Source organism: Eptesicus fuscus, chromosome 19 (genome assembly GCF_027574615.1).
Source record: "Eptesicus fuscus isolate TK198812 chromosome 19, DD_ASM_mEF_20220401, whole genome shotgun sequence".
Taxonomy (NCBI): domain Eukaryota; kingdom Metazoa; phylum Chordata; class Mammalia; order Chiroptera; family Vespertilionidae; genus Eptesicus; species Eptesicus fuscus.
The window spans coordinates 37,040,037-37,060,878 of NC_072491.1; the positions used below are offsets into that span (position 1 = coordinate 37,040,037).

A 20,842-nucleotide genomic window follows, 5' to 3' on the forward strand; every position below is an offset into this window, starting at 1 on the left:
TTTCATTTAAAGGTATTCTATAAAGCCACATATTGGAGGGCATAATCTGAATAAATTCCCCAGTTATAGTGATGCATTTACATCAATCCTTTCACATACACTTACCTGTCGTCAGAAGGTACACTGGAGATGGATGAATAAGGCACTTAGAAAGATGGGTGACATTTCTGACTTAAAATCTCCATGAGGAGTATGGAAGTCACACCAAAATGTCACACTATTCCAAGATGTAAAAGAAAATCTGTGCTGAAAAAATATTTTTTGGAAGGTACAATTTTTTTCTTAGTCTAATGAGTCTATGTATGTATGTATACATACATATCTATATAGATATATTTAAAAATTTTAACTTTTTTCTAGTTCATGTTAATAGCATATCCATGTGCCAAGTTATCTAAAGCCTTTTCTTATTGTAACATAAAATATATAGAAATACTCTTGAAAGGAATGTCATTATCAAGAGAACCAAAAACTCTCTTAAGAATATGTAGCAGGATCTCACGAATTCTGTGCCTAGCATTCTTTTGCTCAATTCAGAGAAATATGGAAAAATATATATGTGCATTCTTTTATTCATTCTGTCCTCAACTATCTGTTTGGAGGTCTATTTGCTTGCCACTAGGGATATAGTGGTGAACAAGAAATGGCCTGCCCACCTGGAACTTACAGCTTATTAGAGAGAAAGGCATTGATCAAATAATCATACATCCATGTGCTATGGTGCATGCAATATGCTGGGGCTCGGAGGTGGGAGTGGAGTTCTGATTCAGTCTGGGAGAGTAGAAACAGCAGTCTTCCTGCTTAAGCTGAGATTCGTTGTCCAGGTGAACAGTAAAGGATATGGTAGTGGGAATGAGGTTGCCATGTTTTCCAGGTAGAATAAATAACAGCACAGCAATAAGCCCTGAGGTGCCACAGATGAAGGTTGGCCTTTGGGAGGTCACAGATTTGCAGAGGGTGTGGGGTAAGAAGCAAAAGTTCACTCTTATCCCTCAACCAAATCATTGCTCTCAAACTCGAGCTTACTCTACCTTCCATCAATAAGTGCATCTGACTTGTAAGTTAAGGTCTTTATAACCGCAGTTATAACAACATGACTTCACTTTTCCAATGCATTTCCCCTGTCCTATGTAGGGGTGGGTGGAGCAAAGCGAATGAATTAAAATTATTTTGCTACTTCTTCTACAGCAGTTAGTTAAAGGCTTAGTGGAAGACTGAGGTGCCTAGGCTACATAAAGAGCTATACGTACTCTTCATATAGCCCCTGCCTCTTAGTTCTTCCTTCCCAATCCTTAGATCTGATAAAAATTAATTTTCAGAAAAGCAAGGAAAGCCCCTTTGATTACATACTTCTTCTAAGGAGTGATAAACTTCATAATTATATTCAGAGAGGGATCTTCGATTTCTCTGGGCTTGCGAACTGCTTCCTTCTTCCAGTGCTTTCTGAAGATCTTCTATGAGGATCCTGGATTTGTAATAATAGACATGATGAAAATTAAATGGAGGTCATATAAAAATCAGGCAATATAGAAAGGAAATCACGCATCTATGAAGTGAGGGCAGCAAATACGGATATTTCTAAGAATGCCAAATTTTGGGAAATGTTATTTTTTTCAGGAAATAAAAGCTGTTAAACAAATGGTGTAATAAATATAAAATTGTAAGCATATGTTCCCTAATAATAATAGTAATAATGACTGCCATTGATTGAGTAGTTATACAAACTGAATGTAAATACAATCATACTGCTATTTTCAATAACTTAGCCTGCACCTTAATATAGGCCCAAAGAGACCAACCTGAAAATGAAAATAATTGTGATGTGGAAGGTCTAGCCCATTTTCCTCATCAAGTAGCTTATTGAAAACTAATGGATTGATGAGAAGGCCAGGAAATGGAGCCCAGAAGTGGTTTTTGTAACTGTTGTATTTTCTTAGTTCTTTACAGCTCATTATTATTCCTACCAATTGTATGCGCTCCTATGAAGAACTTTCCAAATGATGTCATCACTTAATACAAAACCACCTCCTCCAAGCTTCCAGGGTGGAAGAAGGAACTCCAAATTTGAAGTTCCGTGACCAATTTTTATAGGTATTTAATTTACAAAATGAATGACAGTTTTTTTATGGCAAAATGAGTCATCTTATTCGTCATGTCATTAAGAGGAATTGATCACCTAGGGGCCAGACACATGGGTCACATTATCTCTGCTTTAAAGGTGACTATAGCTATACATTATGTATAGTTGTACAGAGTAAATGATAATATTTTGAAAATACTCCAGGCTCCAATAATAAAAGTCAATTAAAATGATCTCTACCTACTGGTCCTGTAGAATTTAATATACTCTTATGTGTTATTATCTTGCGACCAACAAAATGAATAATTCTAAATTATTGTTCTCCATGAGGAGACAACTGGTTTAAAACACTCATTTTTAGACTCTATTCTCCGTGACATACAGTGTGATATTTATTCTGTTAGCTCCGCATGACCTATATTTAATAGCAGGAAATAGAGACTTGTTAAAATAACTGGTATATTCTTTTCTACCGAATAATAATTAATGAAGCATGTGAATTGTTACTGAGCACCTATAGATATAATTACCAAGCTCTTTCCTGCTAGGCATTGAACTAAAATGTGTTCAATCTGAACAATAGTTTTATGCACAGCTGTGCCTCTACCCTGTTGTAGAAGCACAGATAAAATGTCTTACTGAAAAAGCAAATCAGTACTTTAATAAGGCTGCAATTATTTTTCTGGCAGGGAATTATTTGTGTGGACCAGGGAGGGATGTCACTGTCATGTTGCACCCTTGGTCCAGCCTCCCACAGAGACTAGGGCCTTCACCATTAATCACAAGAGCCACGAGCCCATCCCAGGCCTTGCCAGACATCATTACAGATCTTTGTGCTTGTTTTGTCAGTACCAGAACTTGCTAAAAAAAATTGGGGGTTGCCCTAGCCCTGTGGTCGGCAAACTGCGGCTCGCGAGCCACATGTGGCTCTTTGGCCCCTTGAGTGTGGCTCTTCCACAAAATACCACGTGCGGGCGCGCACGTACAGTGCGATTGAGACTTCGTGGCCCATGCGCAGAAGTCGGTTTTTGGCCTGGGCGAGTCTATTTTGAAGAAGTGTCGTTAGAACACTCAAGGGGCTAAAGAGCCGCATGTGGCTCGCGAGCCGCGGTTTGCTGACCACTGCCCTAGCCAGTTTGGCTCAGTGGCTAGAGCGTCGGCCTGTGGATTGTAGGGTCCCGGGTTTGACTCCTGTCAAGGGCACATACCTTGGTTGCAGGCTCCTCCACAGCCTGGGCCCTCGTCAGGGCTCGTGCAGGAGGCAACCAATCGATGTGTTTCTCTCACATCGATATTTCTCTCTATCTTTTTTTCCACTCTCTCTCTCTCCAAAAATCAGTGGGAAAATATCCTCAAGTGAGGTTTTAAAAAATGGGGGATAGCTGAGGTTAGTTATTGACAATCATGCTTGTCAATCCCCAAATCCTAGGATTCCAAACAAAAGGCAAGTCACTCAGTCTAGTCACTCCTTATTCTCTGCTTCTCTCCTTATTTTACCTTCCAAGAACAGTCATCTTCTCTGCTGCTCCAGGTTCTCACCTCCTGTTGGCTTCTCTGTCTCCTGCTCCTGACAATCTAATTCCTCCGTTAGAGTTACCAATGCCGTTTCTATTGCCAAATCTAGAGGAAACTGTTCAATCCTTTTCTTGCTGGTGTCACTGCAGTACTTGGTACCACTGATGTTCCCTCTCTCAAAAGTCTTTCATTTCTTCTTTGACTCCTGTGACTACCTTGTGATTACTCTATTCCTAACTAGTCCTTAAAAAAACCTGAAAATATCCAGATCTGTTTGAATCTGTCTGCTCATTCACCCAAGCTAGAAGACTTGGCATCATCCTTGACTTCTTTATCTTGCACCTGCATCCAACCAAGTGAGGAGTCCAGGAGGTTTTGCCTCTGAACTATTTTATTGAATGCTCTCCTGATCCACTACTCTGGTCATGACTCAGGCCTCACTATCTCTTACCTGGACCATGACTGCAGTCTCTATCCAGTTAACGTGTGTGTGGCTCCCTGGCTTGCATCCTCCACCTGTGCAGCACCACCCTCAGGATGAGGGTGTACATCATTATTCCCACAACCTGACCTCCTCTGACTCTCCACCATTTTTTATGCTCTTTGATTTGAACTTTGTACACTCATAACACTGAACTACCTCAGTTTCCTGCACACACACTATGCTGCTTCTTCCCTTCCCTGCCTTGTCCCCTCTGTTTGCAAGGTCCTGAGTCTCATCCTTTGCCTAACTGAACAGCTCCTACAAAAAGCTCCCCCTGTCCCTGCTTTCCCATTTACCTTCTGGGCATTGCTAGGCTTCTCTACTTTCCTCTCACAGAAAAAAAATACCTTCTGTGTTTATACTGATTACTTGGTGGTGGTGGTGGTGAAATATGTTAATGTGGTTTCTCTCTTTACTGTCACATTAATAAGCTCAAAGGTAAATATAGTTGTTATATTCATGTTGGTTTTCCCAGTTGGATAAAGAGTACCTGGAACAACATCATTGGCACTCAGTAAATAACCTGAATACAGCTATAATTCAGTTCAACTTAGTACAAATGGACTAAACAATGAAAAAAAAAAGCTTACTTGTATGGGATGTTGGCTTCCTGTAAAAAGGCTAACAAGGCTCGGGAACCATTCTGGGGAATATGGACATCAGTAACTGTTCCCTCTGAGACATAGGAGATGCTGCTGGGCTGCCACAGGTCCACCTGTAGTGCAGGAACCAACCTATAGTTCATATTCAGTGCAGGTGGGAAAGATCCATGTCACAGTGTCAAATATGTTATCTTGTTTGCGTTCAGTAACATCAAACACATTTTGGAATTAGACGCAGTGCTTGATTCATGAGGGTAAAACTCCTATTTGATTTTGAATTCTCTAAATGATATCATATCCATATACAATTTGATCATAATTGACAAATGTAAAGACCAACGCATTAAAGCTACAAGGTAAAAATGAGATAACAGTTATAAGTATGACTTGGATGTTGTTTAAAATTATTTATTGCACAAATATTTGAATAATACTGATAAAAATATTGCCTTTTATCCTTCTATACAAGCAAATTGTGGCAGTTTGACAACATTTGGTAACTTTACATGGAACGCTCTCCAGGTTTGGTACCTCCTCTTCCCCCAACACACGCCTTTCACCAAGAGAAACATCCCTTTTCTCAGGGAGGACTTGTCACCTAGGGAGGTTTTCTTGTCATAGTTCTTAGAACACCTTGTGCTTTCATTGTATAACTTCCTTTTACCAGAATGTAACCTCCAGAGGGCAAAGGGTTTGTCCATTTTGTTACCACCCCATTCCAAGTGCCTAGAATGGGGCTTTGTTCACATTGCAATTCAATTGTTACCTGTTGCGTATGTGGAGACTTCATTTAGTAATCCACTATGTGTTTACCACGTGTTCGGTGTTTCGCAGGGAGGCAAGAGCCATGTCCGCTGCTTGCTGTAGTGCCCTAGTGTTTTGTCTAGTGCTCTGCACTGGTAGGAATTCCAAAGTCTTTGAAAGAATGACTGTATACTTGCAAATGATAACTCCAATAAGGGACAAATATCCAAAATATATAAAGAACTCACACAACTCAGAAAAAAACAAAAATTCCAATTTAAAAATGGGCAGAGGACCTGAGCAGACATGTTTCCCAAGAAGACACAGATGGCCAACGGATATATGAAAAGATGTTCAACTTCACTAGTTATACGGGAAATACAAATCAAAATTGCAATAAAATACCACCTCACACTTGTTAGAATGGTTATTATCAATAAGGAACAAACAAGCATTGGAGAGGGTGTGGAGGAAAGGAAACCCTGTACGCTGCTGGTGAAAATGTAAATTGGCACAGTAACTATGGAGGTTCCTCAAAAAGTTAAGAATGGAGTTACCATATGACCCAGCAATCCCCCCTCTGGATATCAACTAAAAAAATTTTTAAAACAATTATTCATAAAGATATATGTATCCCTATGTTCATTGCACCATTATTTACAACCTAAGGATCCTTTGATTGGATGAAGAAGACCTGGTAATATGGAATACTACTCAGCCATAAAAAAGGATGAAATATTGCATTTTGCAACAACTTGGATGATCTTGAGAGCATCATGCTAAGCAAAATAGGAAAGATGGAAAAGGACCAGAACCATGTGATTTCACTCATATGTGGAATATATAACAAAAAGCAACAAGTGAACAACAACAAAAAAACCCAGACACAGACAACAGTATGGTGGTTACCAAAGGGCAAGGTGGGTAGGAGGAGGATGAAGAGAATAAAGGGGTTCAAATATATGGTGAGGAAAGGAGACTAGACTTTGGGTGGTGAGCACACAATGCAATATACAGATGATGTGTTATAAAATTGTACACCTGAAACCTGTGTGATGTTACTAACCAATATTACCCCAATAAGTTTAATTTAAAAAGGATGAGTAGCTGAACTCAGCTGGGAGGGAGGAGAGTGCTATCTTCTGCTAAGTCTAAAGCTACATTTCCATGAGGTGCAGTTTGTTAGTACAGTCATGTCTGTCTTCTCCCTGCTTTGGGACTCCCTCTTCCTGCATTTCCAGTCTTAGTGTGCTGCTAAGTTTTTATCAGATAAGGTTGAGTTTATTTTTACTTAGGTATTCAATTAAGAACTCTATAAGACTTTGCAATGCAAGGAAAAATAGTGGTATAATTTAATCTGGAACAGGGCAGAGAGGCATTTATTTTGGGGACAAAGAGTCTACCTGTGTTCTTTCAAGCAGCTGACTCCTCCACTAACTTGCAAGGGCAAATCTGACTCAGCTAACATCCTAGTCCAACAATCATAGGAAAACAGAAGTGTGGGGCTGGGAGGGATGCTGAGAGATCATTTGATCCATCTGTCAGCCCTTGGGCAAGGATGCATCTAGGTCTCAAACTGTCCCCAATAGATGCAACCAAACCACATCTTTTCAGTCTCCAAAAGAGGAGAGTTGATAACATACTAATTTAACTCATATCCACATTTAACAAGATAGCAGACGTTTGTCTTAATCTCTTACATTATAGAATAGTTTCATTTTTTTTTCTTGTTCTACACTGAGCAATGGCTGGTTTCTTGCCTTTAAGAGATAAAGCATGTTGGTATCTTTTCTTTATGTGTTAGATTATTCTAATCCTTTAATCATCTTTAGGACTTGCTAGGTTTGTTTTCTGATTGTGTTTTTATTCTTCTATCAGTAATTTTTTAAAAAAATTTTGATTACAGTTGACATTCAATATTATATTAGACTTACAAGTACAACATAGTGATTAGACATTTATATAACTTATGAAGTGACCATCCTGATAAGTCTAGTACCCATGTGATACCATACATAGTTACTAAAATATTATTGACTATTTTCCTTATGCTGTACTTTATATCCCTGTGACTGATTTTTATAACTGGCAATTTTACTTCTTTATCCCTTCCCCTTCCACCCCCCCTCCCATCTGATGACCATCAGTTGATTCTACAGACATCTTTTTGATACTAAGGTTTGTTGCCATCCCTTAATACTATTGGAGATGAGACAATAGTGCTGTCTTCATAGGATAAAGAGCCACAGGAACCTAAAATAGTATGAATAACCACTCTGGAGATGCATCTGTAAGTGTTATTTTCTGGAGTACATGCTAAAATAAAAATCCTCATTCCACAGAAGAAAGTAGCTTCCCTGTGTGAAAGTTCCATGGAAGTAACATACCCCACAGCATGACCTGGAAAAAGGCTCCTAGGAAACTAACATGTCCTCAGAAAGCAGTTGGTCTAAAGGAAACAACAACAAGAATTTGCAAAATCAGGAATTGTATTTTGTGATATTAGGAAAGTAAATTAAAATGGGTTATCACCTTTTCTCCAGTAATATTTTGGGCAAAGGCTGCTTGGATAAGTAACATGGATATTTCTGTCTGGGTGGAGGCTCATGCCTATATCTTGGTCTATGGTACAGTAATAGTCATGTGAGATTTGTAAAGCGCCACTCTCCTTAACACATATTTCTAATATTTTCCATAACACCTTAAGATTAGGAGTTAATTATAGATTTATGAATGAGAAGACTCAGGTTCATAAAAGTCAAGTCTCTTTCCTAAAAATGAGCAACTATGAAATGGTGACCCAGAGGATGCCTAATTCAGGTGCCCATAATATACTGACTAGATAAGTGTCTCAGGATCTTCAGATAATATCCCAGAAGAATAAGCAACTTGCAACTTCGTGACTTAGTGTTGAGGGGGTCTAGTTGCTGGATCTCACACCCTGGTCTTTCCTCTCAGGAGTTATTTGCCCTATAAGTTAATATGCAGATATTTAAAAGTTCCCATCAGCCCACTGTGGGCAGGTTACCACCAGTCCCTTCCATATGGCCTGATCACATCTGGATGAATGATAAACAGTCTTTGAACTGCAGAGCGGGAGGACCCTGGATTATGATGGCAACAAAGGGTCACCAATCTTGTCAGGAAGGTCTAAGGCTATCTGCCTCTATCGCAGGTCTCTGTTGCGAACAGCCTCCTGAATCCAAGGAAAGGATGCTCCTTTGTGGAACCTTCTGGCCTTGGATCCGGGTGGTTGCTCCATGCGTCCCTTTCCTATGATTACCTGTCACTTTTAGTCAGATCTATGTAAGAGGTGGAGGCAGGTCAATGTAAAGGTCAAGAGTATGGATTTTGGAATCCAATGACCCTGAGTTGGAAGGCTAGCTCTGGCTGCATCGGCTGTGTGATGTTGGGGGAGGTTTTAACACTTCTGAGCCTCAGTTTCCTCATCTCTCCTGTGAAGATAATTAAAAAACCTACCTGCAGGCTTTTCTGCAGGATTAATTGGAATAACACAAGTAAAACATATAGAGAGCCTGGCACACAGTGAGAGCTAAGCAAATATTAGCTGTCTGTTATTATTTTTGGAAAGCATAAAAAAAGAAAAGCTGGAAGCAGTAAAGATGAAGTTAACTTTACATGTTCCTGGTTAAGATGAAGAATACAGAGAGATTGTCCCCTTGTTCAGAGATTAAAACCTATATATGGGTTTAAGGAGGGTGGCGAAGCAATGAATAAACCACGAATATGATCAAAGTTTCCTTTGTGTTCTAGCACAAAGGAAAATTGCTGGATTTGAGGCCACTCTAATATAGTATTTAATCCCCTGAACTTTGAATCCCTAGGATTAAATCCAGGGTCCCTCAATTAATATCTGTGCGATGTAGGGCAAGTTCCTTAACTTCTCTGGTCCTCACTTGCTTCATCTGTAAAATGAAGATGATAATTAGACTTCTTGGTTCATTAGGACTTGATAATGTTGTGGTTATTATTGTGTTGTTGTTGTTGTTATTATTGTATTATAGAGATTATGGAAAATGCAGTGAGTAACAACATGAATTCTAGAACCAGACAGGCTGAGTTTGACTCCCAGCTCTGCCACTTATTAGCTCTGTGACTTTGTTCTCTGCACTTTGGCTTCCTTGTTTATAGAACAGGGTTATGAATAGTACATTTTTCATGGATCTGTTAGACTTAAATTAATCAGTACATGTAAAGTGATTAAAACAGTACCTGGTGACTAGAAGACATTCATTAAAGAAATGATTCAAAATTCAAAAATGTTTTAGCAATTTGAAAAAAATCAAATTCAGTCTGGCTCTTCTGGTTCTTGTCCTGTGCTCACTCATTGGCCTGGTCCAGCCTCCATGAAGCACCGACCTGTCTGTTAGGCCCAGGGCTGATTGGACACCTTGCGTAGGTGTCCCTGGAAGGGTGATCAGTGTCCTCCAGCAGCTTCAGGATGAGCCCCGTATGTGGATATGGAAACACATCTGAGTGTTCCTTCGACTTGGTAACAGATGGCCTGCATCCCAGCTGCCCAAAGGACACAGCAGCACGGGAGAGGGCAGTCCTGCTCTGTGTTTACTCTTTTTTTTTTTTTTGGTTGGTTTGAAAAAGTGTTAACCTTTTGCACTCGGATGTCGAGTGTGACTCGACATGGTTAGTATTAGAATAAAGGAATCGAGAAAAAAGCAAGCGAGTGCAAAGTGTTAAGTTTGTTTTCAGCTAGTGCTTGATTAAATTTACATCATCATATTAATTCACAAATCAACACACACAAAATTTTAATGCACTGGAAAATGCCCTCTCTTATTTACCCTTAAAATTGTCTTTTTAGTCTGGATCCATTTAATCTTCTTGACTCTTCTTCCAGAATCTTTGCCTATAAATTGTTGGGAGGCTTCTCTGACCACCAAGTTTAGGTCACGTAGAACCTCTGTTATCGCCTTTCATAGAACCTTAGTTATATCTTACTTTACTAGGTTATTTTGCTTTACTAGGGCTGCTGTAACAAATTGCAACAAACCAAATGGTTTAAAATAAAAGAGATTTTTTTTTGTTTTAAGTTCTTGAGGCCAGAAGTCCAAATTTCAGAAGTTATCAGGACTGTAATCCCTCTGAAGGCTCTAGGGGAGGATCCTTCCTGGTCCCTTCTAGCTTCAGGTTGCTTCAGGCATTCCTTGGCTTGTGGCCACTTCACTCCAATCTCTGCCTTCATCACAACATGGTCTTCTACTATTTGTGTCTTCTTTTCTTCCATTTCTTCTAAGGATACTTGTCATTGGGCTAGGGCTCATCTGTGTAATCCAGGATGATCTCAGCTTGAAATCCTTAAGTACATCTGAAAAGACTTTTTCCGAATTAGGTCTCATTCATAGGTTCCAAGAGTTAGGGCATGAACATACCTTTTTGGAAGCCACAATTAAATTCACTAATATTATCATATTAATATCTGTTTTCCCCATTATCTCCATGAGAGTAGAAACTGGAGTGCTTCCTCCACCCCCCATCATTATATCCCCAGTTTTTAGAATCATGCATGGCACATGATAGGCACTAAATATTTTGTAAATGGAATGAAAGAAACCACACATTTCTCTCTTCTTTTCCCCCCCAAATATATATTCTCTCCAAGATTGCTCCAGAGCATTTCTAGATTCCTAATTCCAGTTCCTCTTACCAAGAAATTAATAAAGTTTCACTTCTCAACTCAAAGTCCTTAATTTTGAATTTTTATTACATTTCAGTGTAATCTTAGAATATGCTGCTTCTCAGGTCACAGTACTGCATTCTTTTCTGATGGCGGCAGTGGTCACTTTAGCTACACTGTTAAAGAAATGCTTATCTGTCACTGTCTTATTTGTCCTTGCTCTCCTTCTTACAACATGTCAACATTTCAAGTATCAGTGGGCTGCTGGAAGGGAAACGTGGCCAGAGAATATGGTCTCCTATAAACCAGAGGCATTAGTAAGCTGTTAAATTCCTGGAGCCAATTTTATTTAGCCCTGTCTTCTCTTTCCAAGCCCAGGAGCATTTTGTAAGTTATCATTTCCCTAAAGCACAGTCCCAATAAATCCAACAAAAGGCCTCAGAATAGTTTACAATTAAGTTTCTTGTTGTTTCACCATTAAAGAAAGATGAAAACATATTAACTAACAACTACCGTATTTTCGGGCGTATAAGACGACTTTTTAACCCAGGAAAATCTTCTATACGCCCAGTCGTCTCATACGCCGGAAAATACGGTAATTAGGGATTAAAATAATAAAAAAAAAATCACCAAAGGCCTCATATTGGAATAAAGTTAAATCAGTCCAAAAGAAAGCATTGCTTATAAATTTTAATATGATAGCAATTATTACTACCAGCCTGAGTACCAGTCATCAGAAAAACATTATTTCTACAACATCAGGTAAAGGTGGGAACCCCCGGAAAAGCTTTGTCTTAGTGCCCAAGTTTTCCCTCTAGTTCTCTTTAGGACTAATTGCTGATTGTAATAATTGGATAGTCAGTCCCATTTATCAAAACGAAGCACACATATCGGAAAAGGGGAAGATTCTTAACGTTTCCCTAAACTATTAATTGGTACATTCACCAATTTGGAAGCATTGTTGAAGCCTATCATAGACTTAGAAAATAAGGCTAGTAAAAAAAAAGTTCGGTTTATTGGATCGGTGCAACAAGGGGTTAATCTCAGTACCAAGGGGTTAGAAAGAATCTGTGGGATTTGGGATCATGTTAGGTAATTTTGTGAAGGGGTTAAGGAAGCAGGATTTTTTTCCTGGAGTGAATGCTATCCAAAAGAGAGGTAATTCTATCATTGGATAGCTTAATAATTTTATCTAGAAAATAGGGGAAATAATGTGGAGCTAAAACCGTAAGTGATAAAGAAGCTGTAGCCACTTATATCAGCCCCCCCCCCCCCCAATAAAAAGGCGGGGAGGGGGATGTTTGGTCATGCTTCTGGTTTAGACAATGTTGTTTTTTTGGTCTGTGTTTAGTCATGATCACTGTGATCTTGTTTTTTTAAAATCTTATTTCATGAGGGATACAGAGTGGTCTTGTCTGAAATTGGTTTACTGTGAAATGGTTTATATTCACCAGGAGAATACAAAGTCTAGCTGTTAGTGCTAGTCAGGTTTGCTTTCCATTTTCCAGGATGATCACTGTTCTACTTAGGTCGTGTGATAACTAAAGGCATGCTAACTGATGGCAGGCTAAACAAGGGCTGGGAACTCTCAGCATTATCAGGCCAGGGTGACTTGGAGGTGATTTGGGGACTACGGAGTTCGGGGTTATGGGACAAGGGATGTCGAGCTGTGCTGGTCCACCCAGGAGATACTAGGAAGTCCATGCTATCTGCCTTTGACACCATGCATCTTCCTGTAGCACCTACATACCAACACCTTTCTCATATAAAAGAGTCAATACTACCTTAATTTCTGTCCTTTTGGTGAACATTTGAAGACTTATAAATACTAAGGAAAGATTCTTGACTCCTATACTAGAGACACTGAAACTAAGCAGCCATGCAGGAAACTTATTAGAGAAGTAATCTACCAAGACTTAATCAAGAGGAAATGGAAAGCCTGAACAGACCAACATTTACTAGCTTAAAGTAATTCTGTACCTGAGAATCAAGTTAGCATTTTTCGCCTTTAGCTTTGCAGAAAGGATAGAAATAATCAGAAAGCACCTGGTGCATCATGAGGATATTCATTAGTAAGTATATTTGAAGGAAGAGCCCCTGATTGCATCCTATAAAGTCATAGAGATTCCCTCCACCCTCTTTTGATGATTTATGGTTTTAACATTGATGACTTCTCCATGATATTTGATTGCTACATTCAGAAGTATTCCGTTTGGTGCTTTAACAGCAGTATGACGGTGCATTTACATTTTAAAATTCTGGCTCTTTACTGTGGTTTAATACTCAATGAAAAGCACTTCAGATTTTGTTAATGCATTTTCTTCCCAGAATCTGGCTCAAGAACTCTACTATATATTATCCAAAGACGGCAAATAAAACATCTTTGGTTTAATGGGAAAAAAAAAATCCCAACGGAGGAACCAGGAAGAAGCCATTTCTTTTATATCCTATCTACATTTCAATATGTCACATTTTAGAGCCTTAATTTTCTTAATTACAAATAATGTAGCTACATGATTTCCAAGTACCCCTTACCTATAATTCTATTAAACTCAGTGTGCCTTTTTGAGTATAAAAGCTTACATTTCCATCGGAAAATCTTTCTCAAATTTATCCATATTTTCTTCTTATCCTAAAAGTCTGAAAAAAGATCCTCTCAACAATTTAGCACTAGAATCACCTTTCATGGACGTATAGGTCAGTATTGAAAATAAAACAGAAGCATTTATCTGTTTCTTCTAGGTTATTCAATTTGTTGGCATATGACCATTCATAGTTGTGTCTTATGATCCTTTGCATTTTTATAGTATCAGTTACAATGTTCCTTATTTCTGATTTTATTTATTAATCTTCTCTCTTTTAAAAAAATGTAGATTCTGATTTAGTAGGTCTAAATACAGTCTGAGATTCTGCATTTATAACAAGCTGCTAGTCAATGACAGTGCTGCTGGCCCATAGATCACACTTTGAGGCGCAAGGAGTTATGTCCATTGGAAATGCACAGGAGGAGCGAGACAGGAAAAGCATTCCAAAAATAAAGTTGATTATGCAGAGTGAAAAAGAAGGAAGAAGAGGAAATGATTGAGATTTCTAGCCTATGGGAAAGTTATCGATTGACATGGGAACGAAGGAGGAGAACCAGCTGCAATCTGTATTCATTAAATCAAGTTTCTGTCTGTTCTTAGACCAATTTTAAAAAGTGAAAAGAGCTGAGCCTACTCTCTTAACAATATACAACCTACCAAGACTTAATCAAGAGGAAATGGAAAGCCTGAACAGACCAACAAAGAGTAAAGAAACTGAATCAGTAATAAAAAACGCTCACAGAAAGAAAAACCCAGGGATTCACGGCTGAACTCCACCAAACATTTGAAGAAGAGTTAATATTAGTTCTCCTTAACCTCTTCCAAGACACAGAAGAGGAGGGAACACTTTCAAACTCATTCTATGACTCTTGTATCACCCAGATACCAAAAGAAGATACCACAAGAAAAGAAAACTACAGGCCAATATTTCTAATAAACTTAGATGGAAAAAAACTAAAACAGCACATTGAAAAGATTATACACCATGAGCAAGTGGAATTTATCCCTGGGATGAAAGGGTGGTTCAACATACACAAGTTGACTAATATATCACATTAATAGAATAAAAGGTTAACAGAACACAGAATCATAAGAAAAAGCATTTGACAAAATTTAATATTCATTCAAAATAAAAAAAACTCTCAACAAAATAGGTGTAGGAGAAACTTATTTCAAACACAAAAAGGCCATGTGTGAAAATTCCACAGCTAACATCATTCTCAATGGTAAAAACAGAAAGCTTTTCCTCTTATCCAGTACAAGGCAAGAATGTCCACTCTTGCACATCTATTCAGTAGAGTATGGAAAGTCCTAGCCAGAGCAATTAGGCAAGACAAAGAATAAAAGGTAACCAACTTGGAAAGGAAGTAAAATTATCACTGTCTCCAGATGACATGATATGTAGAACACCTTAAAGACAAACACACAAAAACCTATTAGAAATAACAAATAAATTCAGTAAAGTTTCAGGAGACAAAAATCAACATGCAAAAATTATTGGTATTTCTATACACTAACAACAAACTATCAAAAAATTAAAACAATTCCACTTATAATACCAGTTAAAAGAATAAACTAGGAATAAACTAAACAAAGAGGTGAAAAGCTTGTACACTGAAAATCATAAAACAATGGTGAAGGATACTAAAGAAAACAGAAAAAAACACATTCTGTGTAAAATGATTGGAAATATTAATATTGTTACAATGTCCATACTGCCCAAACTGATGCATACATTCAATGCAATCCCTATCAAAATCCCATTCTTTACAGAAATAAAAATAATCCTATAATTTATATAGAAATACAAAGGACCCCCAAAGCCAAGGCAATCTTTTTTTTAAATTAAATTTATTCATTTATTCTTTATTAAGGTATTACATATGTGTCCTTATCCCCACATTGTCCCCTCCCTCCCCACTCATGCTCTCACCCTCCTAGTCTGTGTCCATTGGTTACGCTTATATGCATGCATACAAGTCCTTTGGTTGATCTCTCTCCCTTACCCCCACCCTACCCTGCCTTCCCTCTGAGGTTTGATGGTCTGATCGATGCTTCTCTGTCTCTGGATCTGTTTTTGTTCATCAGTTTATGTTGTTTATTATATTCCACAAATGAGTGAGATCATGTGATATTTATCTTTCTCCAACTAATTTATTTTGCTTAGCATAATGCTCTCCAGGTCCATCCATGCTGTTGCAAATGGTAGGAGTTTCATTTTACAGCAGCATAGTATTCCATTGTGTAGATGTACTCTAGTTTTTTAATCCACTCATCTGCTGATGGGCACTTAGGCTGTTTCCAAATCTTAGCTATTGTAAATTGTGCTGCTATGAACATAGGGGTGCATATATCCTTTCTGATTGGTGTTTCTAGTTTCTTGGGATATATTCCTAGAATTGGGATCACTGGGTCAAATGGGAGTTCCATTTTTAGTTTTTTTGAGGAAATTCCATACTGTTCTCCACAGTGGCTGCACCAGTGTTCCTTTTTCTCCGCATCCTCTCCAGAACTTGTCATTTGTTGATGATAGCCATTCTGACAGGTGTGAGATGGTACCTCATCGTTGTTTTGATTTGCATCTCTCGGATGATTAGTGACTTTGAGCATGTTTTCATATGTCTCTTGGCCTTCTGTATGTCCTCTTTCGAAAAGTATCCATTTAGGTTCGTTGCCTATTTTTGGATTGGGTTATTTATCTTCCTTTTGTTAAGTTGTATGAGTTCCCTGTAAATGTTAAAGATTAAGCCCTTATCGGTGATAACATTGGCAAATATGTTCTCCTATATAGTGGGCTTTCTTGTTTTGTTAATGGTTTCTTTTGCTGTGCAGCTTTTTATTTTGATGTAGTCCCATTTGTTTATTTTCTCTTTAGTTTCCATTGCCCTAGTAGCTGTATCGGTGAAGATAATGCTTTGGCATATGTCTGAGATTTTGCTGCCTGTGGATTCCGCTGAGATTTTTATGATTTCCTGTCTTATGTTTAAGTCCTTTATTCATTTTGAGTTTATTTTTGTGTATGGTGTAAGTTGGTGGTCCAGTTTAATTTTTGTTTTCATGTATCTGTCCAATTTTCCCAACACCATTTATTGAAGAGACTGTCTTGACTCCATTGTATGCTCTTGCCTCCTTTGTCAAATATTAATTGAGCATAGTGGTTTGGGTCAATTTCTGGGTTCTCTATTCTATTCCATTGGTCTATATGTCTGTTCTTGTGCCAGTACCAGGCAGTTTTGAGAACAGTGGCTTTGTAATCTTGAACAAGAAGAACAAAGCTGGAGGAATTATACTTCCTGATTTAAAACTCTATGAAAAAGCTACAATAATCAAAATGGTATGATTCTTGCATAAAGAAAGACATATAGAACAATGAAACAGAATAGAGAGCCCAGAAACAAATTCATGCATTTATGATCACCTGATCTTTGGGTGCCAATAACATATAATGGGGAAAAAGATTGTCTCTTCAATAAATAGTGTTGGAAAAACTGGACATCTACATGCAGAAGAATGAAATTGGGTTCTTATCTCACCCCATATATAAAAATCAACTCAAAATAGATTGAAGACTTAAATAAGTAAGACCCAAAACTATAAAACTACAAAAAAAAAAAAAAAATAGGAGCAAAGCTTGACATTGCTTTCATGGGTTTGACATCAAAAGCACAGGCAACCAAAGCAAAAATAGACAAGTGGGATCTCATTAAACTACTCGGATGATTAGTGACTTTGAGCATATGTTTTCATATGTCTCTTGGCCTTATGAACAACAAAAGAATCAATCAACAGAGTGAAGAAAATATTTTCCTCAGAATGGAAGAAAATATTTTCAAACCATATATCTGAGAAGGGTTAACATCTAAAATATATAAAAACTCAACTAAATAGCGAGAAAACAGCCCTCTTAAAAAACAGGCAGAGGACCTGAATAGACATTTCTCCAAACAAAATATACAAATGGCCCACAAGTAGAGGAAAAGCTACTTAACATCACTAGTCATTAGAGAAATGCAAATCAAAACCACAATGAGATATCAGCTCACACCTGTTAGAATGGCTATTATAAAAAAGACAAAAGATATCTTTTGGCAAGGATATGAAAAAAAGGGAACCCTTGTACATTGTTGGTGGGAGTGTAAATTGGTACAGACATTATGGAAAACATCACGGTGGTTCCTCAAAAAATTAAAAATAGAACTACTATCTGATCTAGCAATCCTACTTTTTAGTATATATCTAAAAGAAATGAAATTAGCATCTTGAAGAGATAGCTACACTGCACTTTCATATTCATTGCAGCATTATTTACAATAGCCCGGATTTGGAAACAACCTAGATATCCAACAAATAAATGGATAAAGAAAAGGTGACACACACATTAACTTTAACCAAGTTTGAGATAAATCCAGCAAAGTAGGGAAATACTTCTAATCCTAAGAGTAGAAATGTGATTGGGATGCACTGTCAGAATTCCAGGTGTTTCAATTCATAATTCACAGGAAGGAACTCTGATGTCTGCTAAGCTGGCCTGAGGCCTTTCATGGCAACCCCAGAGCATCACTGCTGTTCTCTGTTGTGTTCAGCCAAGCCATGCCCGGCTCACAGCACATTACATTAGGACCGGGTGCCCTGGCAACGGCTTCCCTGTTAAATGGCAATGAGTAAGCCATGATGTTTAACAGATACTGCAAAGCTCATGCACCAAAAACAGATCTCCCTCATCCTCCATGTCCACTCTTTCTGAATAATCTCAGTGAACAGTCATTTAGGTATATTTAGATGACCTTTTTCTTGAGACGTGCTGCTTTGTGCTTTGCTAAATGTCTAATCTGTGTAATTACATCAGGGCACAAAATCTGTTTAGTGTTCTTCTATATGGATTTCACATATAATTCACCACTTTTGTCATGCATATCTCTGACAGGCAACTTTAAGCTTTCTTCCATTAACCTCCAACCTCCACCTGGATCTGAGCAGGGCTTACTGGTACTTCTCCTCACCTGCTCTCTTTCATTTAATGATACTATAAAGGGGGAGTCTTCTGACCTTTTGATCCTAGAAGTTATTTGCAGTCTTTAAAACCATTTTTTCTAGCCATCAGAGATGGTGCTAAATTATTTTAAAGCCTGCTTGATTCATATTTTATCAGTAAGGCAGACTTTTGTCTATATACTTAAGTCCCATTTCATGTTCTTTAGAATTAATGATTTAATTAATGACTATAGAACATAATTTTAAGAATAACGATATTGTATAATTATAAAGCACTGGGCTATGTATAAGTGATTTTTCTTTCAAATGTGTAGCCCTTCTCAAAAAGTAGTTAATTAGAATTATATATATATATATATAAATATATTATATAAAAATTATTATTATATATATATATAATATCAGAATGATGGGAGCATAATGTAGAAAAATGCAACTTATTGAAAATGGAGCTCCATCATTTTCTCCATGAAACTCACAGCTTCTCTCAGAGTTTTCTTTGAGTTGCAAGGTTTATTATCCACATGATAATGGCCCCAAACACCCAAACTCTAATCTAAAAGTCACTTTCAATGTCTTTACCTGGCTTATCTTCCAGTGGATCCTGAGGTAGATTCTCTCTCTGCATTGTCCCTCAAATTCACTCCCATTGCCTGAATCTCCACCTTCAACATTTCCCTGCCGGTCCCTTTCATTAGGCTGCTGACCCACGTGCCTGGCTCCAGTCTCTCTCTTCATCAATCTGTTGCCTTGTACAGTTGCTACAGTTACCTTTGTTAAATGCAGGCAGGCGCCTACTGAATGTCTCTAATGTTATCTACTAAGTAGAGGATAAAGTCCAGGGCCTCTGGTAATGAACCTTGTTAGTCACTCACACTCTGATCTCGCCAACAGACTCGTCACTCTCTCTGTCCCCTGGCATATATGGTTTGCTTTACCAGAAGGTCCTATTTGCTTCCTTACTATCTCCCTCATACCCCTAAACATAGGTCCAGGTTTTATGGGGTCTAATGTAAGAAAAAGAGCACATACTTATATACGCTCATAATTTTGTAAAGTTATAAAAACAGAGACAGGGTGTTGCAAGGATCCCAGAACAGTAGGAAGCCTTGTGCTTCCTCTTGGGGAATCTGCCTGAGTTATTGCTCAGTGACGCCTGTTGAACTATTGCTTATTAAACTTTCTCAGTCTGGTAGAGTGACCATGATAGTATGGGCTTCATAAGGATTTGTTAAATTTAAGAATAGAATCCTATTTGCCTTTAACTTTGGCTCAAATGTCATCTCTTCTGTACACTCTTTCTGAATTTTCCCAGTTATTTGCTGTTTCTCTCTTTTTCCAAAGTGCTTTGCAGACACATTTAATATGGCACTTTCAACACTACCTGCTAATTGTTTATTTGTGGACCAGTGGTCCTCAAACTTTAGCATCAAAATCAGCTTGCAGAGCTTGTTAATCTCACTCACAGGGTTCCTGACCCAGTGGGCCTGGGGTGCCTTCCATTAGAGGGTTTATATTTTTAACAAGTTCCCAGGCGATGCTGATGGCCAACTTTGATAAGAAATATACCCCATTCATTCTAAACACATTGCTGGTTCTAGGTAGGTGCTTCAATATATAGATTAAGTGGAAAAAAGAATTAAGCATTCACCTACTGAAGGCCATTGTTTCCCCTCTCCCCAAGTCTGAGGCTGTTATAAATAAAGCTTCTCTGAACATTTGTGTAAACATGTTTTCATTTCTCTGGGGTAAATGCCCAAGAGTGCAATGGCAATTACTTGGCCCTTATTTGAAAGTAACCTATAGTCCCATATTTGACATGTAACTAAACACATAACAAACTTATCTTCTATTTTTAAAAAAAATTAGAAAAGAGCGCATCCATTTGAATAATCTTTTCATGTCTAATATAAGGAGTTTCCCTTATGTCCATCTGCAAACGCCGGCATAATTGGTAAGCTTGTCATGCCTGCAGCTGATGAAATGGTCCAGGGCAGAATTTCAGTCGGCATTTCTGATCATCTGCTATAACAAACAGCCTGATCCTTTAAAAGTAAGACTTTCCTTTCCTTTCTTTCATCGGTATACTTCATTCACGGCATATACGCACACGGTTTTTAAAAGAATGCCTCTTGGTTTCCTTGGTTCCAAATTAAACAAATATGGTCATGCAGTTTATAATGAAAT

The 20,842-nt window shown here is 38.0% G+C and overlaps 1 protein-coding gene across 1 annotated transcript in view; it reads right to left on the reverse strand.

Moving 5' to 3' along the window:
• The window catches only part of CPA6 (carboxypeptidase A6), a 205,721-nt gene that overhangs the window by 62,228 nt on the left and 122,651 nt on the right, over window positions 1-20,842 (reverse strand). Inside the window, exons 3-4 of the mRNA XM_008150360.3 lie at window positions 4,670-4,794; window positions 1,351-1,465 (exon numbers count right to left, since the gene is read on the reverse strand). Of these exons, the coding sequence (XP_008148582.2) occupies window positions 1,351-1,465; window positions 4,670-4,794 (240 nt within the window). The remainder of the gene's footprint in view (window positions 1-1,350; window positions 1,466-4,669; window positions 4,795-20,842) is intronic.